The sequence below is a fragment of the Phycodurus eques genome, chromosome 21 (assembly GCF_024500275.1).
Source record: "Phycodurus eques isolate BA_2022a chromosome 21, UOR_Pequ_1.1, whole genome shotgun sequence".
Lineage (NCBI taxonomy): Eukaryota > Metazoa > Chordata > Actinopteri > Syngnathiformes > Syngnathidae > Phycodurus > Phycodurus eques.
Window position 1 is genome coordinate 2,093,377 of NC_084545.1, and position 26,129 is coordinate 2,119,505.

General features: G+C 45.1%; 1 protein-coding gene across 4 annotated transcripts in view; it reads right to left on the reverse strand.

Moving 5' to 3' along the window:
- The window catches only part of drosha (drosha ribonuclease III), an 87,955-nt gene that overhangs the window by 41,248 nt on the left and 20,578 nt on the right, over positions 1-26,129 (reverse strand). For all 4 annotated transcript variants that reach the window (XM_061666836.1, XM_061666838.1, XM_061666839.1 and 1 more), the window contains exons 16-22: positions 24,699-24,806; positions 20,550-20,657; positions 13,545-13,683; positions 13,391-13,451; positions 12,592-12,651; positions 9,764-9,863; positions 8,052-8,154 (exon numbers count right to left, since the gene is read on the reverse strand). In XM_061666836.1, coding sequence (XP_061522820.1) covers positions 8,052-8,154; positions 9,764-9,863; positions 12,592-12,651; positions 13,391-13,451; positions 13,545-13,683; positions 20,550-20,657; positions 24,699-24,806 — 679 coding nt within the window. The remainder of the gene's footprint in view (positions 1-8,051; positions 8,155-9,763; positions 9,864-12,591; positions 12,652-13,390; positions 13,452-13,544; positions 13,684-20,549; positions 20,658-24,698; positions 24,807-26,129) is intronic.

Genomic DNA, 26,129 nt, shown 5'->3' on the forward strand with positions numbered 1-26,129 from the left:
CTCATTCAACAACACATGTAGTCTAAATATTCTTAAGAACACGTCAGACCCAACACAGATATTTTTGAAAACATAATTGTCATGTGGCCTTAGGTTTGAAGTCTCTATATTGGAAAATTGTGCAAAGACTGAGGTTGATTTCGACATCTCGAAAGTCACTGTGGACTAGATGCAGGGAGCTTACACAAACATCCATTTTCTATCGTGCTTGTCCTCATTAGGGTTGCAGGAGTTGGACTTGCAAGCTAAGTTTGGGCGAGAGGCAGAGTAAACCATTCTATGGTCACCAGTCAATCGCAGGGTGGTAAACAATCGAAATGAGATCCTAGCCAATCTTAACTCCACATAAAGTCTAAATAGTCTTAAGAAATGTCAACACCGGCAGGGATATTTTTGAAAACTTTCCGTTTTAGGTCACCCTATTGGAAAATTCCAGCCAGTGTTTAAGGAACTTTAAGGACCAGCTTTTTGTGAAAAGAAACAGGTCAGACAACAGTGACTTTGATGCTAATGTGTGTTGCTTTTGTGACAACTCAAACTATAAAGCAACCAAAACAATACTGAGACCTTGCTTTTGATGGCAAAATAATCATTTACAGATAAACAACTAAAACACCTGAGCGCACCACATAGGTCAAGTGCAGCTTTTTTAATGCTTCATTTCACTATCCACTAACTACCGTGACACACACACACACAGTTTACACTATTCATATACAAGCTTGGTTGGAGTACGAGGTGCCTCAATTTGTACAATTATCAAGTGTTGGCATTTCTCTCCATCGTAACTGACACGACAGGCCAAATTTTGCCCCCAATCTTCACATTCTACGCCAACGTGCTGGACTCATGCAATTTCAAAAACAAGCTGGGCGAGGAGGCCCTCTTCCACGCCTACCAGTTTAAAAACATACTTGACGAAAATATATGTAGTAAGTAAACCGTTAGATTCCAGTTGGCATATATAAACGTCTACAGCAGTGAATGAGTTAAATGAAATTGTTATTTTGGAACTGGAACAGATTCATTATGTTTCTATTTATTGTTATGTTATAATGTGAAGATATTATTTAATTCAAAAGTTCCAGGGTATAACTCAGCTCTGCTGTATTGTGCCTCTTCTTCAGATTTTGCATAAAACGGCCTTACAGTAAAGGTGTTCTGTCGTCACCTGTTGACTTGAAAGCCTACATTCCCCAGCCCCGTCCCCACATTTTTCTAACTCCATTAAATGTGGGCTCATGTGTCTGGAGAAGAAAAGTCTTTTTAAAAATACTCGTGCGGCACGTGTGGCCTCAATGTAAACGCTGCATGAAAAGCAGCTCACTGTTTAAGTCCTTTCAGATGTGTAAGTCAAGTGTAAATTTGGCTGGGGAGGGCATGAGGGCCGACCACATGGAGCTCTCTGAGGCTCTTCCCGGGATGCTCTCCGCTAAGTATCGGCACCGGGGATTTGTGGTTGCTGCAGAGTTTGAGATGCTGCTACGTGACAGATGTTGCCTCTGGAGACCAGCTGTGAGACCGCATTTCAATGGCTTTTAACTACCATTTGTGTATGTGTGCGCGCGTGTTGGGGGGCTGAGTCGATGAGGGTGTGTCCGGGAGGCAGTTAACTTCATTATTTGATGACACGGCGCATTTGGAAAACACCCAAACGGATGCGTCAAAGTCATTGAAAAACTTTTTTGCCTCTGATTAGATTTTCAAAAGTTCTCCCATGAAGCAGTAGAATGTGTGTGTGTGTGTGTTGGGGGGTGGGGGGCTGGGGTAAAGCAGGGAGAAATCAGCAGAGCCCCCGGGGGTTTTGAAAAGGTATTAAAAATCTCAAAGTAACACCTTTGGTGTCAATCAAAGGGCCTTTGGATGAAGAAAGCAAGATATGCAGTTAATTCATGCTGGAGCTGCCCTGACAAGGAGGCTGTCAGTGGAAGAAAAAAAAATAAATAAAAATAAAAAATAAAATAAAATAAAACGTGTGCCCCAAAGCCATCCAATAAATTGCACAACTTGGTGCAATCATTAAACAGAGACATGTGAGCGCGCTCCTGTCCGGCCCGACAGCCTGCCGAGCTGCGGCTGACAGCCTCCGCACGCAGCCGCAAAGAGGCCCTAGCAATTAAGACGCCGGCATCCCTTTGCTGCAGCAGCAGCATGACCGCGCCAAACCGCCGCACGCCTTCCGCAGCTGGACCGAGTTACGGCCGCAGGACATCCCCTGTCATCAGTCCATTATGGAAATATGTGATGGATTCAGGGATCCCTTTAACCATATGTGGACACAAAAAGTGTTAGGATATGTGGCCGTGATACTGACAGCAAGTCAAAAGCTAGAGTTTATACTTTTCTGGCTTGGGAGTGTCTGCGGGACTGGTTGCCCACTTGAGAATTGGCTCATGCCACTCACCATCCAACCATGTCTTTATGGAGCTTGCTTTGAGGACTGGAGAGAGAAAAGTCTTCCTGACCCATAAAGTTGGAATCATACAAATGACCAGAAATGTTTGAAAGACCCTATAATGTAAATTCAGAGATTTGAGCACCTTCATTTGCATTAGCGGTCACCCCGCCCAATTGTGATGTGCAGTTACCGAGTTAGGCAGCCATTGGTACACACCAAAAATCGAAAATATATCTTCTCTACGGAGAGTCTGCTGGCGTGGCCACTTTAGAGTGCCTCGATGTCAGCCGTGATGGCGCACACATCACGGATATGAGACGGAAGAGCAAAGGAGGGGGCGGGGGGCAAAAAAAAAAAGGTCCAATGCAACAGCCAGCGTGTGGACTGGGGGTTCGGGCTGGCATGGCTGCTTTAGAGCGCCTCGTTGTCACAGTATGGAAAAGCCCCACGTTGATCCGTTGGGATATCTTCCAACCACAGGACGCTTAAATCAGCTATATTTTCACAGTTAAAATATGTAGTTATGTGGAGGCATAAGAAAGATTATGGACGACGCAGCATCCATTTTTCCAGGTTGTAGAATTGGTGTCAGCGCATTCAGAGGACACGCTCCTAGCAACTGAGAACAGAGAGAATGGTTTGATTCCTCACCCTTTCAAAGCCTGTGTCAAATCTAGAAGACATTTATTTTCACTTAAGATCATAATGTATATTGTAGCTCTCTCTTCACTTTGGCTTGGTCTCACAGCTACTTGGCGTTTCCCATAATACATTCACAAGGTCTTTGATCTTTGTGACCGTTGAAGCATTAAACACAGGTTGAACTGAACTTCATTCTTTCAGGTGCCCTGGTACGACAGACCTAAGATGGTTAGATTTGGATTTAAAGTCCATAAAGTGCGACTCAGAGCCAAAAAGAGGAGCATCGAGCAAGTGAATGGGCACTATGGATGTTTGATAGAGGTCAGTGAGACCACATTGTAGTGTTTTTTTTTGTGCGCACACAAGGCCTGCCTCTAATGAACGTCCGCATCTGTCAGAACCCTCGTTCAGCCGTGCTGGCCCGACTGCGCTGTGTTTGGTACCAGAATTCCAATGTCTGAGAGCCTTCCGTGACCACAAAAAAGTGCGAGTCAGGGGCGTACGAAACACCAGCGGCTGACAGTCACATTAATAACCCAGAATGAATTATTCAAAAACGCTCAGACTCTAATCCATCAAATAATATATTAAGCTCCCTCTCAGCTCAATGGGGGCTGAAGCAGCAGACGGACGCGGAAAACAACACATTAAAGAAACTTTCGGAGAGAGCAGCGACAAAAGGAGCGAGCGCCGTTGCAACATTAAACAGCTTACTTTTCAAAAAGTCAGAAACAAGCTCCGCCCACCCCACCCACCAAAAAAAATAAAAAAAGAGCCACAGCGACAATTGCCGCAATTAACAAAAGAAACGGCACTCGCTCAGCGAACACACCGGATGCATTGTGCACGAATCTGATATTCAGGGAGCGGGAGATAATCCTCTCTCTCCGTTCTTTTAATAGGAAGAGCTTAGAGAGAGCCCTCACAAAAGGTTCACCATCTGTATCCCCCATGGCTGCCGGCAGCATATAATCCACAGATCAACTGTACAAGGAAATTAGGGCCATAAAAACAGAGAGAGGGCCTCTTTTCTTCGTCTTCTGCTGCTACCGCCGCTTTCTCTCAATTCCTTTCACTCGGAAGGAAGCCACGGCAGGCTTATCAGAGCGGAGGACCTGACAGGCAAACGGGAGGCCAACGGATTCTATGAAGATGGCGAGTGTTTTTTCTGCAGACGAAAGTGGTAAAGTGGGCACCGAAGAACAGGAGGTGCGCAGGCCAAAAGAGCCCAAATGAGAATGGCCCACTCTGGCAGAAGTTAATGGCAGAGGATCAGAAAAGCAAGATTTCCATTCAACACTTGGAATTATTCAGGGTTGCAGGGCAACCATTTGCATTGCAGATGCCTTTGCTTTCCATTCCTCCGCTGCCTCACCGCCTTTCTCTTCACCAGAGAATTGCCCTGCCGCCGGCTCGGGAGATAGACACATCCTCCGCTGTGCCCATGCAAAGCAGCAGATTATCTGCCACTTGCAACACAGCGCAGGTTCAGCGGTCACCGCGGCAGAGAAACAAATAAAACAAAGGTCAAAAAACATGCACGCTAAGCCGTTAGCGCGCGCCGCCGGGACGCTCATAACATTATGAGTGCGTCATATTCCAGTAATGGCTTTCAAAGGAAGCGGAGAGGAAAGTGCGAGGCGCATTTCTAATTCTGCACGTATGTGTCCAGCAGTCAAGGCGGGCTTGATAAATGAATTGAGCAATTAGGAATTGCTTTGATGGTGTATATTTTAATTAATATTGGCCCTGACCAGACTGTTGATGTCACTACCTGGCAACAGCCTCGATGACCTGCAGAATAAATCAAAAGGGGAAGAACAAAACCAGAAGACCGTGAGCGTGGTCAACTGAAACGGAAGCAGCACAATTCATTCAGGCCCAACAGGTGCGCTGCCTCGACGGGCGAATGTTTTCAACTGAAACAAGAAATGTCTTGTAAATTAAAAGAGGACAAGCATTCCACTGAGGCATAACAGGTGTGCTGCCTCGACAGGCTGCAGAAGAAATCAAAGCAGGAAGACGAAAACAAGAACAGAATGAATGCCTTCAACCGGAACAATAATAGTAGGTTGTAAAAAAGCAGATGAAGCAGAATTAATTCAGGCTTAACAGATTCCGCCGCCTTGACGGGCTGCAGAATGAGGGGAAAAAAATGACGAGTGATTTTTTTTTTTTTTTTCCCAAACTGAAAGAAATTAAATAGGTGTACAGTGAATAATGTGAGGTTACCCAGACATCGTCTCAGTCCTGTAGAGCGCAATGATGCAGATGCACAGCACGCTTTGTTTGATACAATAGCAGTGCTATTTTTCTTTATTCAAACCAAAATGGGGGTTGTGGTGGTGGTTTTGGGAGGGCTGGATGGGATTAATGGCATTTAAAATTCATTTCAGTGGGGAAAATAGATGTGATAAACTAGTAAATAGAGTTACCAGCTTGGTCACAGAACAAATTAAACTGGTGAAGGTACCACAGTACTGTGAAAAATCCTTTTTTTCTTCTTCTTCGATCGTCAATCAAGGTCAGAAGTTTTTTTGGAAAGAATCATTTAGACTTGAAGCGAATACCACGTCTGCTGATGCACTTCCTTCTGCTATTAAAAACAAATTCTATCTCGGAAAGTAAATAATACAGCATGCTTATCTTGCACAGAGAGAGTTGTCTGCTTGCTGAGACTTGGGCAAAGTGTTATTTATTTGTTATTTTGGGGGGGGTGGGGGGGTGGGCCAACAGTGACAGCATGACTCATCGCGCTTGTGGCATGTCTCCCAGCTAATAACAGCCAAAGCCGAGATGAGAGCGTCGGAAAAGATGTGCGCCGAGCGAGAGCACAAAAGACACGCGGAGCAAGTGGAAGACGGCTCGCTAACAAGGTCTTGAAGCTGGCGTTTGAGCGCCAAAACTGAAATGAAGATGACAAAAAGTCCCAGGGAGAGAAAAGAGGCAACATGAGACGAGAACGTGACGCCCTCAAAGGCGCGTCACTTTCCTCACGTCTGCCGTTTCTTTAGTGCGTCTCTGACAGCACTTTTCCTCTTCTTCAGAACAGTGTGTTTATTCATCACTTTTATTAAGTTGAAATTGGAGATGGGGGGGGAGGAAGCAGTTGGAGGGGATGAAAGCAAGGAGGCTTCCAGCGTGGCGTTCTCGCTCGGATGTGCGCCGCAATGAGCCCGTCGCCGCCGACAGCCACAGGACAGAATAGATTACCACTTTGTCTCCGCCGATAATGAACCCGTGACAAGTGCGGGGGCCCCGGGGCCGACAGGGGGGGCCACGGTGCCACTCAGCACTTTCCGCCCCGCCGCTTGACTCGGGGAGGAGGAGCTCTTGAAAGCCGACGCGCTCGCAATCAGGATGGAGATAAGATAAGAAAATGCTGCAGACGCTGCAGCTCTCCAGGACCCCGGCTTAGCTCAGCGGGACCGCCGCTCATGTGTGTATTTGTGTGTGTGTGTGTGTGTGTGTGTGTGTGTCGACAAAGAGAAAGGTCAATCGGGGGGTTGCCCGCCCGGCCGGAGGTGAAACCATCTCCCGGGGTCAGTAAAGGTCTGTATTGCGTGTTGGATCTAACGCCTCGGCGGGGACTTACACTCAGATAAAGATCTTAATAGCTTAAAGGAAGTAAGGTTTTAAGGGAAGAGAATGGAAAAAAGATCCGACACAAAGACAACAAGAAGATCTGACTCAGATAGAAGAAGCATCTCAACATGTTAACTCAGATTGAAATTGCTGGCCAAAGCAATCCGGATCAAACTGAGTGCATATTCCTACCATGCTAGTTCAATTTAAAAGTTTAATTAAATCAATTTACTCGTATATTAATCCATTTTCACCATTGAAATGATTTGAAATGCCATTTATCCATTCCAGACTGCCACCATTTTGCTGTAATGTGTCTTTAGTAAAGACAAATAGCACTATCCATCCATCCATCTGAGCCGCTTCTCCTCACTAGGGTCGCGGGCGTGCTGGAGCCTATCCCAGCTATTATCGGGCAGGAGGCGGGGTACACCCTGAACTGGTTGCCAGCCAATCGCAGGGCACATACAAACAAACAACCATTCGTACTCACAGTCACATCTACAGGCAATTTAGAGTCTCCAATTAATGCATGTTTTTGGGATGTGGGAGGAAACCGGAGTGCCCGGAGAAAACCCACGCAGGCACGGGGAGAACATGCAAACTCCACACAGGCGGGGCCGGGGATTGAACCCCAGTCCTCAGAACTGTGAGGCTGACGCTCTCACCAGTCGGCCACCGTGCCGCCCAAATAGCACTATTTTATCTCAAAACATAATAGCACACATAAGGTGTAATTACTGGACATATTGTAGTATTCGCATGGCCTAGTGAGTGACGTCAGGAGCCGGAGTCACCCGGTTGGCGGGTTAGACTTCGCGTGAGCATCTGGGTGTGAGTTGTGGCCTACAGCAGCTCCTTACGAGTGTTTTCATTTTGTATTTGCGAGTTTGACTATTTGCTCCGTTCAATAAACAACTAAAAGTGCATCGGCGACTCTGGTTCTCTTTGCCTACATGCAAGGAGGCCGTTACAGTACCTTAATTGCTCCATTATTTTCCACTTCGCGTAAGCGGCGGAGTGCCTGCAACTCACTTAAAACTAAAATTTTGGCTTGCAACACAAAACAAAACAAAAAATCAATTATGTTATGGCCCGTAGCTCGAAAAACTCATTAAGTACGCCAGCAATTGTGTTATTTGGCCAATATTTGGAGGTGTGGTTTATTTATTCATGACTCATTAGGAATGCTCATTGAAGTGTAAGTTTAGCTGTTAAAACAGGAGATACGGTATGTGGGCTACGATTGCTGTCACAACTGCCATTTACAATTGCAGTTTTTTTTACCCCTTATAAATATAGGTTTCTAATGTTACACCATCAGTGTGCGAATTCTGACCAAAATCTAACAGGAGCAAGCATGGAAGAACTGAGAAGAACTTGATAGACCAGAAAGAAACTCCTTGTCGGCGGTAGCGGTTCTCACCAATGAGGGCCTCAAAGCAGTTGGCCATGGCATGCCGCAGGTCCGACTCCCGGCACAGGTCCGGCCCGTGAGCGTAGAGCATGAAGCGATCCAACTCCAGTTTCTGGAAAAGAACATTGGTATCAAAGAGGACATTTTCTGGAATCTTCTTATCGCCGTGACTCAAACTGGGGTTGCCGCCTTGAGCAGGGCCTCATGTGAGAAACTGGACTCAATTGTGTTCCATAAGAATTAAATGTAAAGTGATCGTTTTATCGCGGGGGTCAGGTTCCGGACCAGCCCACGAAGTAGAATGACATATTTCTTGGGCTATGTATTTTTTTCCCTGCAATGTGTTTTAAAGACTTTTCTTTATTATGATTATTTTACAGTTTTAATGTCTTAGGCTAGGAAGCATTTCTTTTACGACAAAGAAAAATTACAGCGGAAACTCAAAATCCTGCGGTACTGCGAATTATGCGTGATATGAATACTACTTGCTACTTGTGTAGATATAGTGGTATCATGACTTACGAGTTTTTCTAGTTACGAGCCGCCATCGATTGATTATTATTATTTTTTTTGCTTTCTGTTGAAAACCAAAATTTGAGTTAGGGGCAACCTGAGCTATGCTGTCGCTTGAGTCAAGTAAAAAAGAAATTGATCGATTATGGTACTGTCATGCCTTCATTGAATTGGACAAACCGTCAAACACACAAATACAAAATGAGAACACTCGCAGGGAGCGACTCCGACTCCTGACCTCAACCACTATGCCACGCCCCTTAAAGGCACACATTCAACACACCAATTCTGTATTTAAACATGTAACATAAAAATGTGGTGTTTTATTAAGGACAATTCAATTCATTTCAGTGGAGAGAACTGATAAAGTGCTTGGTCACATAAATTAATGTAATTTTACAGACTTGCAAACTGCAACTCGACTTCCTCTAAAGTGCATCCAAAGTCCAAGTTGCCTCGCAGCAAACGTGCAAACAAACAGCCAGGGTGCCACTTCATTACGGCTGAAAACCGTTGGGGGTATGCCACCCCCTGCGACTCAAACCCCAAAGGTTCCAACTCCGAGGGAGCATTCCCTACTTTTAAGTCCTCCATGCGGCAGATTGTGAAGTTTTATATATATAGATTTTTATTTTTTTTAAGATAATTGCGAGAGTTCTCGAGCCGACGGTTAAACAACTTTGCAACGGCGAGGTGCTGGATCGCGCTCAAGTCAGCGCGAGCGGCAAATTGAAACAAGGCCGACGGTTACGCGGCGCTAATGCCGATTGGAGCGGCTACATCTTTGTATTCAACGGGGAGCGACACGAAAGATGCAAGTTTTTAATTGCTTTCTCGCACCGTTGCTGTAGTGTACTTTGGCAGGCGAGCCACTCAACGAGGCTTCGCCAGGGAGAGGAGGGAAAGGGATGAGGGATCGCGGGGGTTTGAAGCCTGCAGTGTTTCCGGAAGACCTACAGGGGCCCGCTGGGATCCCCGGTCTCTTCCTCCAAAACAACGACCTTTTAACTTCAATTACAAACCTGTAAGGGAAAAATAAAGAAGAAAAAAAAAAAGAAAAAAAAGAAAGGGGGGGGAATGGGGGGCGTGCAGCTTGACAGAATTCCAAGTCTCCCCTGTGCCCCCTTAGAGAGAAGCTGACTCTCAAACAATCGGCTGTCTGTTGGCGGACCTTTCCACCGGGTTGTTATGAGGAGGGGGGGGCTCACCTTAGCGAGCATGGCCAGGTGTTGATTCTGCACGATGGCTGTTCTGTAGGTGGCCAGGCCTCCTTCCTCCAAAGTGGGGAAAAGGTAGTATAAGTGGACACTGTGGAAACAAACAGACACATTACAGGGTTAAGTTCTTTGGTTGGCAACACGGCAGCTCAAGTGCTTTTGCACGTCTGCTTCACAGTTCTCGGGGTTCGAATCCCGGCTCTGGCCAGCCTGCGTGAACATCGATACCCGCCCAAGCCCGTTTTGGATGCCCAGCTCCGGGTGGAGGCCCGGGGCTGCGACCCCCTTTGCACGCCACTGTGCAGGTGTGCATGTGCATGCGAATGCTTGCCCTGCAAATGGCTGACAAGCAGTCCAAAGTGTACACCTTTGCCCGAAAAGTGAGCTGGGATAGGCTCCAGCTCACCCACAACGCTAGTGAGGATGGGCGAAAAGGGATGGATAGACTGTCTATTGTCATTTCAAGGCGGACCGGTGAGTTATTCTCCCTCATGATTCATTCATTGAACTCTGAGATTATCCGGCAAGGCGTTTGTTTCCAGGCTCGAGTGGGTTGGAGCCCACCAGCGGACGGATCAGCGGTTCCACAGCTGGCTTCCGAGGCGAGCCGCTTCCATTTTCATTACCAGCCAGCGTTGGCCCAACCTGCAGCGTGTCATTTGATTTCTTCCGAATCACGAGCCACCGTTTAATTCCGCCATTTGTAATCAACGCCGGGACGGGAACGCAGGTGGCGTTCTCTTGCCCAAATTCGTACTGGAATGTTGGCGGGGAAACAAAGTGCTTGAAATGAATAAATACATTTAGCTCCATGGAAAAAAAATGGAAACTTTACTCTAGATCAGGGGTGAGCAAAGTACAGTAAAATACAGCCTGCTCCATTCCTTAAACTCAACATTTATGCTATCAAGGGTCCTGTATTAGTTGTTGCATGAATTCAACCGTCTGCAAGTTCTGCACAAGGAGGTACCTTATAGGAGCTTTGGACAAAATGAATTTGTCGATTAATGAACCTTGGGCTGCGATTGGCTGGCAATCAGTCCAGGGTGTACCCCGCCTCCTGCCCGAAGATAGCTGGGATAGGCTCCAGCACGCCCGCGACCCTAGTGAGGAGAAGCGGCTCAGAAAATTGATGGATGGATGAATCGAGGGTTCCAGAGGTTAGTTGCAACTTAAATTGTTCATCGAAAGACTAACTGGATAATGGAAGGCTTATGAATTTGTGGGAAACCTTTGGTGCAGTTCCTCTTCTGTCCAAAAAGGCATGCTTGGATGACTTTTTTTTTTGTTTTGTTTTGCAGAGCAACACCTTTGAGAAGAGCTAAAACAAGAGAATTTCCCAAATGAGAGAAAAATGCAGCGAAGGAACAGGCAAAACGCGCAGGCTGCGAAAACATGAATCGGCTCCAAGAGCTTTAGAGGAACTCGTCCAAGCTTGTGACTGAACTTTACTTGGTAGTTCCTCTGAAATATTTACTCACAAATATTGCGGGAGGAATTATTTATTTTACATCATCTGCTTTTAAAACGTCCTCCAGACTCCTCTACCACCAGAGCCAGCGCCACACGGGCTGGCCCTGCTATGCTGCTTCCATGTGCAGAAAATTCTGCTGGCTGGAAAGGCAGCACACTGTGTGTGTGCGTGTGTGTGTGTGTGTGTGTGTGTGTGGTGGATGCAGAGGGCAGATGAAGGGGGGGGGGGAGCAGGCATTTGGTCGGATCTGCTGTAGCCATTTAACTGGACAAGAGGCTGATAAATAATTCAGAGAGCCCGAACGCGGGCTGAGCATGTCTCATCCGACACTAACAATCCGAGACGTGGGCAGAGGATGGCAAGACGGGAAGTGCTGGGTGATTCTTTGTTGTCTCACAAATCGAGAGGCTGTGAACCAATGAGACATGCTTCATTTTTTTCCCATTTGCACTTAAGCCATCATAGGAAGGGGGGACACTGAAGGTTTCTTGTGTGTGTGTTTTGTCCGGTGACTTCCTCCCACATTCCAAATAAAAACGTGCACAACAGGTTAATTGGAGAGACTAAATTGTCCATAGGTGTGAGTGTGATTCTTTTTTTGTCTCTATGTTCCCTGCCATTGGCTGGCGATCGGTCCAGGGTGAACTCACCCTAAGTGTGCACTTCTGGTTAGACGCAATCTGTCACAGCAATAAAGTTGAATCCCATCTAATATATTGTAATCTAAAGAGCACATCACATTTTGGGATCCATTTTTAATGTCTTCCAATGTATGCAGAAATCGATAATCCCAAATGATTTGTATGCTTTTTCTAGCAAGTGCAAATCAGTTCGTTTTGCCACAAAAGCCATCATCAAAGCTATCATTTCCTTGTGGTCAAATTCTGCGTGAGAAGGAGTCACAGAGACAGAGGGTGGGTCCAGTCGTAGGCGGTGTACTCTATTAATAATAACTATGTATAATGAGCCCCAGGCTAGGCTAAGTGGCGGGCAGCAGTGACCAACTGCGCGCACCCCGCAGTCAATAGCATGCTGAGCATTGCGGACAGCTAATTGAGAGTTGTCATGACAGCTCTCAGGCCGGCAAAAAAAAAAAAAAAAAGGTTGGCGGGTGGTGGGGGGGGAGGTAAGAATTATATCCACGCTTTCAATTACCAGGAAATCACTGTCTCCCGCACGTCGACAGCGCAGAAGACTTGTGACAGACACCCAAAGACGGAGACGATGAGAGGAAAGAGGGAGTGAAATGGTTGGAGGTGGTGAGGGGAGAAAGCATGACAGCATTGCAGTCGACTTCAATTAGCAGTTGCGTCTATCAGGCGTGGCGGGAGAACCTTCTTCTCACCTGGTGAGAAACTCCACGACAGCGTCGCCCAGGAACTCCAACCGCTCGTTGTGATTGATCCTGAGGACGGGGGGAAAAGAGAGAACAACATGAAACACGCCAGAGAACAAATGCGCACTCATCCAGAATAGCACTGCGTGGGTGCTGAACGATAATGGCGAGATTCCTCCCTGATATCTTAGCTTAGCAACTAGTGGAAGACTGCATCTATGAGGAACAGCACACAGGAAATGGTCTAGATTTTTATTATCTTTTTCTGCTGTTAATACAATTAGAAAAGGCCTGAAATAAAGACAAATAAGATTCAGATTTTAACCGTGTTTAAGCGAAAGTTGTATTCTGTTTACCGCTCATTCCCTGTAAATGGGAGTGACGAGCATTACAAACTGTAAGACAATGGAGAGGAAGAAAACATGACCACTGGCTTCCAAAATGTTACAACGGCTGGATCCGCACCAGGATTTCATGATTTTAATCGTCCCAAAAAAGTGAAAATAATAATCCTGAAAGACGTCTTTTTTATATCTTGTCACAAAGTTTTATGTAAATGGTTAAAGTCGTTTTTAAGTAATCTTGCATAAAAACAGAGATGAAAGTATAATCTCCTTGGTGGAGGTAATCCCGAGCAGGCATTCATCTCATTTCATTTGGTCCGAGATCTCCCGTCCTTCCACGGTTGCAAGTTAATTTTCTTGTCAGCGGGCCTGCCAGGAATCTTAATCGCAAGGATCGTACTTTTGATTGCTCCCGCGGTTAGCGATAGCATGAACACGCATTTGTGTGTCCACAGGCGGCCTACCTGGAGGGGGACGGGTCATCCTGGCCCAGACGGGACATGATGTTAATCAAAGTGTTGATTCCTGAAAGGGAAACGCGGCAGGGTGGCCAGGTCAATGGGTGAAGTGAAAAAAAGAAGACGGGGAGGAGGAGGAAAACACCACACAGCTACTCACCTTTCTTTCTCATGTACATGTGGTGAACCTTCCTGTCGCCGTATTTGGGCTGACGGATGCCGCAGTTGGACAATGAGTTGCGGGCGTGGTCGGGGTTCATCCCGAAGTTGAGATGGTGACTGGGATGTGTCATGGCCAGCTGGGGAAGAGGAAGAGGAGTTAGATTTGTAACCATTTCCACTGAGTCCATTGTACATTTAAGAAGATCCGTGGAGTCTTGTACTTCAATCGACTTCTTGATTAATGTCGAACCGTTAAGATTTGGTTCCATTTAGGTTTGTCCAAAGAAAAGGGGCAGTGAAATGTGAAATGTGAAATACTTGGTACAATGGAAACTGGCAGTTTCTGGAATGTGCCGATGCGGCTGCACCCGGTGGCATTTCTTTTGAGGGCGGCGATGCGCTCTCAAAAGAAAACAAAAATGCTACGTCACCTTCCGTGGAAGGAAAGAGATGAGGAGGTGTCATAAAATAGGTACAGTACAACTAAACTGCTTGGAGGAATCCAGGCTGTATTTTTGTCCTATATTTTTAGGCAGTGTGTGACTGTGTTGATGGCAAAAGAATGAGTTTCAAGCACACGAGCTTTAAAAAAAATAAAAATAAATAAATAAACATTTCATGATCAAACCTTGCGTTTCCTGGCTTTCTATGGCAAACTGCACCATAAATTACACCCACTGATTCAAAACAGTTCAGTTCACAACAATTCAAAGACAGGCAAGTCCAATCATGAGAAAAATCCTGAGGATGTGATCAAAAGGTGACTTTGTAAAGGGGGATGTAGTCTGTAGGTTGAGCACTGTATGCAGTTACTCTTTAAATCCGCCTGCTGCTGACATAACTCAATTCGTTTATTATCCAACAACAACAACAACAAAACCCTTGAGAGTGTCCTTGGCCTGATCGAGTACAAGATTTGCCTGACGAATACCTGACTGGCTCAATTATCTTCCATCCATCCATAAAACCATCTTATATACCGCTTGTCCTCATTCACGGTCACGGGTGAGCTGAAGCCTATCCCAGCGAGACCAGCCAATCGCAGGGCACATACAGACAAAAACAAAACAAAAAAGAACATTCACGCTGTCATTCATATCTACCCAGAACATCTCCACCCTGAGACAGATGTGCGCACCACTAGTCACCTCTTTACCAAGTCAGGAAACCAAAGAGAAAGTTGTCGTCAAAAGGAGCAGAAAAGAAAAAGCATCGCTATTCGACATTCAGCAGTGCCTGGAAAAAGCCAGATAAAGAAATAAAAAAAAAAAAAGATGCGACAACCATATATCAATCTTACATTAGCCAAATCTCACTCTCAAAAAATAAAAACCCACACAGCTGCTCTCCTCTGTCGGCTTGTCTCCTTTCAGAAAACTTCAAATCAATTTCAAGCTCCAATGAGATATATATGTAAAACCTTAACGCCAGTGCTTCAATATTTAGCACTGCAAAAGAGGCCTTCTGCTTTCAAGCTGTGAACACACACGACAAATTCTACAGCCATTGTACTTTTTGTCTTCTCTTTTCTGTGCGAGACGAGCAGCTTTGTTTGGCGCCTCAGCTTCATATTGACAGTTGGATAAAAAGAAAAGAAAACAGCAACAGTTGCTGCACCCTCCCACCCCACCATTCTTTTCTTTCCAAGTTGAAGTCTACCCCATCCTCCCTCCCTGCCAAGCCATGTCACAGCTTCACAGAAAGTAAACACATCAGTCATAGTGCAAACACTGCGGCTTGTTTGCACTTAAGGACATCATCCTGAAGCAGCGTTGTCCTTTCGAGACCACCGACACTCGCTCCACTCAACTTAACCACGGAGCAAAGCGTCCCACTCGCTGGCCGGGCTGACGTCCTCACTGCCTGTGAGTGAATAAATATCGGGGCGGACGGAGAGCGATGGATGGAGTTGACGGTGCAGGAGCACTTGAAGATCAATCTGCTAGGCAATGCCACTCATCCCGCAATCCGGCATCGTTTTAGTTATCTTAGTGCACTGTTTCCCAATCTATACTTTTATATCAGAAAACTCTCATGGCACACGACCGAACAAAAAATGTCACAAGAAATCCACTTAAATTATGATAAGATTGTATCAATGCACTTACAGATTTATTTAAGTGTGAAATCCGGGTCTGATTAGTTGACCACAAAGCTGATGTACTCACAAGAATTAAAGACACACACATTTTCACTTAATTGGCCTGAAAATCATTATCAAAGCGTTTGTGCAGCATGATGAATTCATTGCAGTATAATACAGCCATGCAGACAAACAAAGAAGCGTTTCAAAGCTACTGTGAACGACTCCGTAAGCCGCAGTAACAGTTGTTCTTTGCAAAGGATAAAGAATAATTGCCAGTGAGTATTGTTTTATTGTCTGTCTACACGTGTTGCTGCACAGTTTGTGTTCACTGCTTAATTCCTCAACTGGGAGTGGCAAAAGGTAGCTTGAAGTCTCTTTTGGGGAAATTGTCATCATTTCCTTGTGGTCGAATCTTGAAAAACGCATACTTCAAGGTACCACTGTATGGTGTTTTTTTGCTATTGTACTAGAGACACCAACTATCAGCGACAAATACCTTTTGTGTTTTTAACATCATGGGCGAATGACGCTGATTACATTTATATTTATATTACCACCAAAACATTACATTGACTACATGACTAGTCTAATTACGTGAGATTTCAAATTTTTAAATAACACAACCACTCATTAATATGAATGACGAGTATTTTACTGTACTGCCTGACTACTCACATTACTTTAAAATGAGATAGCCACGAGAACATTGCATGTGAAGTACACATTAAGCAATAACAATTTGACATGCCTATGAATTAGTTACTCCTTCAATGCTGCAAACCATTTGCGTGACCGCGCGGCGGTTGCGACGCCATCGCCATGGTGACCACATGTTGTCCAGACTTGGTAAAGAGGCAGCGTCAAACACCATTTATCATTTAGATAGACAGGGAAAAGACCGCAATGTGGTAAAATGCAATGCGGGCCACGCAAGAGGCCTGCCGGAATGTCGTGGTGAGCGAGAGAGCGAGCGTGGCCATGAATAAGACGACAAATAAAATAGTGATGCACGCACAGCCGCATGCGTCGGGGCGGGGGGCGTGTGACTACAGAACCGGGCTGGGGGAGTTGTACACTTGAATTATTGAGATGTTCTCTGATGCCTCTCGTAGTGCCAGCGTGGGTCCAAAGTGAGGCGTAGGGCGTAGGGCGTGGGGCGGGGGCTGAATCAACAGGGGGTGGGCAGGATTAAGGACGGTCTTGATGGATGCGGTCGCATGCGCCGGCCATCAACACAACCGCCCTCCCCCGCTTCGCTGACTTTTTACATGTTAAATGTTTAACGGGGAGGCCACAAATGGGGCACATTTGGAGGGAAGCTGCGCTGAGGCTACATCGGCTCTCTTCAGCGACTTTGACTCGAGTCAGAACAAGTATCGTAACAGAAAGAAACTGCTTTTAAGTAGAGGATAAAGATTAGGCTTGTTACGTCAATTATGAGGGAGAGGAATTTGAACAAGTTTAGGCGCCTCGCATTCGAACAGAGTACGTATAGGCTATTTATGGCATAAATAGAGTATGTGTCGCAGTAGTTAGTAGAGTATGGGTGTCGCAATCGTGACAAAGGATGACCGAGTTCATGGAGTGAATGCCATGTAAAAAAAATGTCACAGACTTTCAACGCGGGACACGAGTCAGCGTCGCAAGCGACGTGTTTCTTAGTTGTATACCTGTGAATAAATTATTTTGCCATCAAAAACGCTTTCTTGTTGTTTCATAGTTTGAGGTGTCACAAAAGCAACAAATATTAGCGTCAAAGTCACTGTTCTGCTTGACATGTTTTTCACAAAAAGCTCGTTTTCTCTGCTTGTTGGTGAGGAACAGGTTATTTTGGTAAAAACAAACTATGGTCTACTAGCAAAGAATGGAAAAAGGTAGAAACAAGCATTTTCTGGTGTAAGAAGAGAGTCTTATCTTTTTTTTGCTAGATTTGGTGCTTATATTGTCTAAGAACACAATATTCTATCTATGCATCCTGAAAATTCAGTCAAAATGCTCTAAAACGGCTGGCGGTGAAAGCGTAGCATCCATTTTCTTCAGTGGAGTAAATATTCCCAGAAATATAAAGTACAGTCCAAAAAAAAATGACAATTCTGCTTTAAGTATAGTAACTAAGCATGTGTACTCCGTTACATCGCCTTGAATAGTGAAAAGTAATTGACTCTCCACCTAAAATGTTTATAATTGCCTATGAATAGTGTAAGGCAAAAAAGAAAAACATGGTGTCACAGGCTTTTGCACATATTGAACATTTAAGAAGATTGGCTAAACCTATATCTGTCTGAACATGTTCTGTGAATATGTAGTAATAAATCATCAACATGAAGCATATTAATTATTTGTGCAAATCCTCTCAAAACACTCAAACTTTGCTCAAGCAAGCTCCTCTATCAGTCTGATAATTATTTGAATGACCCACATTAACCAAACGTACCACTGTGCATGTGTTAAAATCAAACATTCATTAATAATTCAACAATCGAGCTGGATCATTTCTATAAAACACGGGACCAGAACAAGTTGCTGTGCACTCCACTACTACGCTGTTGTTGGTTATGAGGAGACCAGTAGAATTCTACAAAAAAAAAAAAAAAAAAAAAAAAAAAAAAAAAAAAAACATCAGATCAATGCATGGCACCATGTGAGATCCATCAAGGCCAGTCAGGTGAAAGGCACGAGTGATGTCCAAGTGGTTTGGTTTGGTTCACCCCGCATTCTAAAGCAGATTAAATGCGCACAAACCTTGAAGAAAAACGAGTTTATGAAGCAATAAAACGTCTTCGAGCGCCATGTGCTGGTGGTCCTACACACGACACAAATAGCCAGTGGTGCGATGCTATGACTCAATTTTGCCTTTGTTCTTCTCTCTTTTTTTTTTTTTTTAAAAAACAGATTTTTACAAACACAATTTCAGTGAAACATCAAAGGTCCACCGAGATCTGTTCTGGGATATTGGTCAGCCAATTAGAAATTATGAGAAATAAATGAAATTCAATTAATCTGTTGCAGGCTCCACACATTAACCTTTAACTATACAAGCACTGTGTTAAATATTTTTGTGAGCTACGAATTATATGACTTCAGAAGCATATATTCTCCCATAATCTTGGTTAAAGTACGATTTGTATGACTTTAGGGGCACAATCTTGCGTAATCGTGGTCAAACTACGATTTGTAAGGTTATAGACATTTAATTTCTCATAATTCAGGTCGAAATACAATTTTCTTATGAATTTCAATGCACATTTTGCCCCTCATGACTTGGGTTGAACTTCACTTTGTATGATATCAGGAGCACATTTCTCCATTACGTCAGCTGAACTATGAATTGTACAACTTTAAGGTGATGTCAGGCTCCAAATGAATGCTTGTCAGCCAGCGGCGAGCCTCGTAGCTGGCCAGTGTTTCCTTTTTTGCCGCTCATTATGACAGCTCGTCATGGCACGCTTGACAAATCGCCGATCAATGTGTGTAAATTCCCGCATGCGAAGGCACCGGACGTACTCTGGCTTCTCACACAAACACACAAAGACAGGTGTGAGTTTCAACATCAAAACTGCACAGCGCGGCACTCCCTGATGACTCGCTGATGGCACTTCCTCAGTCTTGCTGGGGGGGTGCACACCTCCAGGCCTTAACAGGGCAGAGCTGGCAGTCAGCAGGACTGTACTGTCACCGCAAGTCACAGCGGACCCAGCAAAGATGTGACTCGACGCCGGCTACCTTAAGTGACTCCCGTGCCGCTCTTTCCGCCTGAACTGTCGCGGCAGAGGCGGCGCGGGCCCAAATAATGAGGAGCCGGCTGCCTCCTCGGACGTGCGCACGCAAGCCCAGATCTCACCGCAGGCAGGCGGGCAGGCAGCCTCAAACTCGCGCACGGGCTTTGTCTTGTTGGAGTTATTAACTATGCCAGCCTTTAAATAATACAACGGTGCCACTGTGGTGTCGTATCACTCTGTCACTTTGGCTGCCCAACTTCATCTAAAGTCCTATACGGGCAGACGCATACAGATTCTGTGCATGCAGCGACTCGATGACTGGATCAACGAGAAGATGGGTTTAAAAGTATTTTTATTTGAACCCCACAGTTAAATTGAATTTGGATTGAATCTTAAATTTTGGCCAACAGTGCAAGCAGTAATGACTTGGAGTCGCAAGTTCGAGAGCCAGTGTAAATCAAACGCGTGCGGGTGATAATAGAAAGGTTTCGACATGGACGAAAAAGAGGTACCCTTTAGCAACATAATTCAGGACTGCGAGATATGGCCATAAAATAAAAAGTGACTTTTTTTTTTTCTTCACAAAAATCATATTTGCGATTTCAATTGCTTTTTGCCTTCTTCGCTTATGGACAAAGCAAACGACACTGACATTATACAACAGTTTATCGGAATTACATTTGACTTTTCCCACCCCAAAACTAATAATATTAACTGAATGATTCCTACACCTTGTTGTTGCTTTTGACAACTAACGCCAGCCGCGCAACGCGGCCGAACGCTACTAGACCATCGTGAAAAATTAAAGTGATCGAACACCACGCATTTACCGACACTATGCAACGGAAAAACTGAAAATCGGGTTTTGAGGCTTCGCATACATTACACTGTACAGTATTTTTTTTTTTATTGACCGACTAAAACATGGCGCAATTGTCAAGGAGAAAATGGATTGCCATAGAGAGAGGAAAGGAGCGTCAATAAAAAGAGAGTGAGAATATTTGTACTTTTGTAGTTGTATCCAATTAGTTGCCGAAAACCACAAACTTCGTAACAGTCTGGTTGGGCCGCGTCGCTCTGTGTGCGGTGGTCCTGGATTCGACAACTCCGTGAGCTTGTGCAACATCTCAATTGACGCTTATCAGTCCAGATGTAGTCGACAAGCCTTAGCTTGTGAAGAGAGCGGCGTGCGCCTTACCTGCAAGAGGCAGCGCTCCTTGAAGACGTAGCCAATCAGCTTGTCCAGGTGCATGAGGCACTGGTGGTAGCGGATGTGATGGGTGAGGACGGGCAGCATCATGGCGTGCTGTGGGAGCACAAAGAGAATTCTCAAGGAGGCGGCACAGGAGGGGGGAACCTGAGTGGGGATCGTGTCCGATATGAAAGAGGAGTGACGGGAGCATGTTGGAGGGGAATGTGTGATGAAGAGATTGTCAGAAGCAAAGGCTGAGAGCTGATAGCAACAAAAATCAATCAGACAGTCATTATTTATTAAGTGGAGCTAGGCAACACATAGATGAAATAATCACAAGCCCGATGGCGGCAGCGTGGGAGGGAATGACGGACAGGAGGGAAAATTCACTTTGGGGCAGGGCGGTGGAATCGAACCCCATTTCGCAGTGTTGACACACTTACCTTTCACACAAACACTGACAGCCCTCTGCAGAAAAGACAGTGAGAATCGCGGCGGCGGGGGAAGCAGCCGGTGGCTGGCCAAGAGGCTCCGTCATTAGCGGCGGTTCACGGCGAGTCGGCCGCGAGACACAAGATGGCAAAGGCGGTTTTCAGAACATTAACCCCGAGCCCACACGTGAGCGAGGAGCCGAGGGGCCGTGTTTTAATTAGCGCTACGGGGCAACGCGACACCGGTGGCACCAAGAGGTGTTGACAAGGAAACCCGGGGGCCGTCACGGGCTGGCCGCACGGGTAACACACTTCTCTGACATCGTTAAAGAGCCAATTAACAAAGCCGCGATGGGCTGTCGAACTTGTCTGATGGCCGACTAACTGCAACGGCTTGTTGCACCGTGTCTGTGTAGATAGTCAGTCATCCAAGTCATGGTAATTTGCAAAGTTGAATGGAGGCAACTGGACGCTTCGCCCTTAATCCAAAAGGCTTCTTCACTTCTGAATTGTAAGTGTGATGCCCTCCAACAGACCTTTTCACCCTGACATCACGTACCTCCGGCGGCAACGGCACCACGAGTGAACAAAACCTTCCGTCATTTGACCAACCGTCTTCTTCACCGCTGTAGTTAAACGTGTGATGTGTCAGTCGAAAAGAAGTTACACGAGGTAAATTGCTTCGACAAGAGATGGAACGCCGGCTGTCATTTATCTGTAAGTTGATTCAAAAATAAGACATGATGGAACTTCACAAATAGTTTAGATGACCATTGAGGGACTGGCTAATGAATTAATTATCGCTGCAGACGTGGTGAAATGAATAGCGCGCTGTAGAGCTGAATTACTCAAAGGCAACCCAACCAAACCATCTTAGTCACAAACCCGCAGGAGGTTTGTGACTAGTAGGTCCATTTAGACGTGCTTACAACACCACCACGCATTCTCACGATATATGGAATAATTTCGATTTTTTTGAAGAAAACAAATAATCGTCATTATTATATAATAATAATCACTACCCCCAGAGCTCAGAATTTGGTGGTCACAATTGATGATAGTGGTAAGAATTTGTGGTGGGTGTGTCCCCTCGGTGTGGTCACATGAGGGCTGTTGTTGTTCTTGGTTTGCTGATGTATGACAATTTTTTATTTGTAATTATTTTTGCACTACCACAGGTTGTTCACCCGTCTGGTGGCAAGACGGCTCGTTAGTGGCCACTTTTCGCGTGGAACGAGACTCTCTTTGGGAAAGACGTCAGATGTCGTGACTCTTTCCAGTTTGACATAGATGGCTTCTTTCACTTCCAATCGCAACGCTGCCACAACGGTTTCCCGCAACGTTGGTTTCTCCCATTTACGGAGCCAACACGTTGCTGTTTTTTTTTTTAATCCTCTGTACAAAGTCACACATATACAAAGTGCCGCAGGATGAAGGCAGGCAGATGGCCACCCTTGAAGTGTTGCATTGATTTTTGTTATTCAAAAACTTTAAAGACATACAATATCTGATTAAGTACTCTCAATGGGCACTTCATTATGTACACCTGAACAATCAAATGGAATCAAATGTGTCATGTGACAAAGATAAAAAAAAAAAACTGTCAAGAGGCGGGATTTCTTTTATTATTCATATTCTATTTTTTGACAGCATTTACATCCAGATTACTTCATTTTCATTTTCCTTTTTTCGTGTGTCTAACAAGCACCTCTAATGCAACACATTTAGTTCATATTTGTCTATGCTTTGGCTGTAGTTGAGATTTGCATGTATACATCAGCAGATCGGTGTATTCGGATGCCACCGAGCTGGTATTCGGGGGAATAACCCATCTGTGTATTTACACAGCAGTCACATTGGCAGATATCTGATACGTCCATTAGATTTATATGCATATCTGGTATGCTCATGACTCATACTCAAATCGTGCCACTTGAGCAAAAAATCTCATTGTCACTTACAGCACATGCAGTGTAAATCCAGACAGAAGAATACAGTTATGGTTTTATTTGACGCCCACATATAGCTCAAAAAAAGATTTCTCTGCAAGAGACATGTTTTGTTGCTCTAAAACGCGGATACGTGGACGCTTGTGAGTCAAGGGTTGAATAAGTACCCACAATTCTTTGCGTCTTTTTCAGCAAACTAAACAAGCTTCCTTTCCTTCACATTTCAGTGGGTGCAAGATAGCCTTGGCATGCGCGCCATGAAGGACGCAGCAGGCGGAGAACAACAGCAGTGAATCACGGTGAATATTCCCCATCTCTGCCTCTAACATGAAGGCCAGTCCTTGGAAGCACCTTTCAAGTGAAACAACCTTGGTGGTGTCGAGCGATGTCAATCACAGGCGGGCCCATTTTACTCTGAATTGCTTTTTTTTTTTTTTTTTTAATAAAAGGAAAAAAGTTTGGGCTCGAGATCTGCCGCTATCTCTCGGCAGTGCGACGCGCGGTGCAGAGTGTAGCGCCTGAAATTATTCATGAACCAATTAGTCGCAGCAGTCCAGCTTGAAGCAAATATAATTGGGTGGCAATTATGGATTGGATCCTCTTTGCTAGACCTTGCTGCAAGAGAGGTCTGGCTTATGAGACTAGAACCTTTCTGTCATGCCTCTCCAAACGTGAGCAGCGGCTGTAGGCGATGCATGCGCTCTCGCAAAAGACCGCATGCCAGCCGGCTGCCAATTATTTCATTACAGTTGACGGGCAGAACAATCGGGGCACAAAAGCAACGAGGGAACGAATCGTCAAAAATAAAAGCAGACGACTCCGTGGCATTTCACATGCAAATTCCTGTGTCGTTTTGAGCACCGCAGACCGGTTTCGGGTCTTAGAGACGGCTATACGTAATCAATTTCTGACCATTATGAATTGTGTGTGATATATGATCAAACTAACACCGAGCGCAGTTGTGTCGTGTTCTCTCAATTGAGGCACAATGAAGCCAGAAGAGGGTTCCATACATTTCAGGTTGCTGCCTAAAGAGGCTGCGATACCAAGTAAACGAGACCATTTTGAACAAAAGAATAACAAAGTGTCACGACTAGAGGAACAGCAGTCCCTCCCCTCTGCAAACAGCGGTGGTTCAGTCTACTGTAATTTGTTGAGTTTTCTGTATTTATTTTCTGCTATCGAATACAAAATTGTGAAAAAACAGTTTCTTCCATTTCCAAATTGCTAGTTAGGTCAAGGGAATAGTTCAGGACCGGTGATTAAGTGTCTGCCTTGAAGCCATCATACAGAGATGAGAGGCAATGTGAATGCGGCATGGACTTAAGTGGTCTGGCCAAACGGAGTCAAGTTGTGTATGAGCAAAGTGTCGATGCGCGAGGCATGGCCGGGCCTTAATGAAGGGGCAAGCTTGCACAGGCTCAGCGGGGAGCCCGCGTCGGCCACGCGCATATTGAGTGGGGGCATGACGCAACACGTGGCAACATCACAAGCGTTTCCGATGTGGCTGAGCGGTGAACCCCAGCCCACCCGCCCGTGTCATCTTGTCTCACTGCCACTAAGTCTTGCATAATTTCAAGCAAGCGACAACCGACATGAGCAGTGAGACTAGTGAGATCATATACTGCTTTTTTGCAATAATACATTGTTATTTAGATATCTTTACATGAGCGTTTTATGTTTGTACTTGTTAGGGTAGACATTTATGCAATTGGCAGACACACACACACACCCTATTTGTGTAAATGCGAGCTGCTTGCATGTGTCCGTGTTACCTGACAGACGTCGGAGCGGATGCCGGTCTTCCAGAATCCCTGGCTGCTGAGCTCCACTGTCACCTCCCGGCGCATGGTGTTCTTCTGGCGGATCTTCTGAAGAGCTTCCTGCCAAACAAGCAGCCGGTCAATTATTGATCAATGGCAGCAAAGCCGGCGGGGACAGCACCCATCCTCAGAACACAGACACACAAACAACCCCCCCCCCCCCCTATTCCCATGCGGCCTCACCCTTTTTCATTCCCGCTGTGCTAACAGATGTCACGTGCGAGACACGTGACACATGCAGCGGGGAACAGTGATGGCATTCCCGCTTGTGATTCCAGCTAATTGAGGCCTGGCCATTGGTCAGCTTGGTCTGTCACAGGCTTCACATTGAGGCGACCACCACCCCCCCACCCGCACGAGCGAGAGCAAAGGCCGCTGCTCCGATTAGGAGAGGGGTGTCAATCTTGTTTCCATCAGGGGCCACATCGTAGTTGTTATAACTGTGAAACCACATCAATTTAAAAATCACTCGTAACGGTAGGCCAAAAATCACGGTCAGCTGTTTACATTTGTTTTAAGTTCACAATTCAGTTCTCATTAGGTACAGTAAGTGGAAGTGCACCAAGAAACTGCCTATGGTTTGTGTATACTGGAACCGATTTAATGACACTTAAATATAAAACATCAGTCCATCCATTCTCTGTACCGCTTATCCATGTTAGGGTCACAGGTGAGTTTTTTTTTTTTGTTTGTTTCTTTTCAACATATGGCTTGCCATGATTTCAGATAGCCTGAAACTCAAGACACTTGACATGTAGGAATACTTATAATTCCTCCTTCATATTGCATAATTTCCCCTCTATTTGATAATCAGCATGTTTTATGAAGAATGACTAGTTTTGAAAAGTCAAGAAAAAATGTTGAGACGTTTTCATAAAATGACGTCAACCAATGGTTGCTGTCGTAGTATGTTAAACACTCACTGAATTAAATGTTCAAACTCTCCATAATGTTACAATGGCATTAATTTTATTTTATTTTTTTAATCCAGTACAGTACATTTGTTCAGTACAGTTTAGTTATATTTAACTTTTTTACTGTACAGTTTTTATTGTCCTATATTTCAGAACAGTGTTACTGTTCAAACTGTGCATAGTGTTCCAGTGGCAAACAATGATAGCAAATATACTTTTTAGAAATAAAACCACCTAATTTTTTATACTTAGGCATAATAGTGCCCTGTATTTTAATGTTGGTCATTATGGTGGTACTTGGTGTAAAAAGTTCGAGAACTACTGGCGTAGGCGGTCGGATTCCCACCTGGGTATTAGGACCTCTGTGCCAGCCCATGGGAAAATACACAAGTCATTATAGACGTATCGCATGTCAGCATATGTGTTTGCGTTACATACAGCCGAGACGCAATCAACTCCCGGTGAGCCG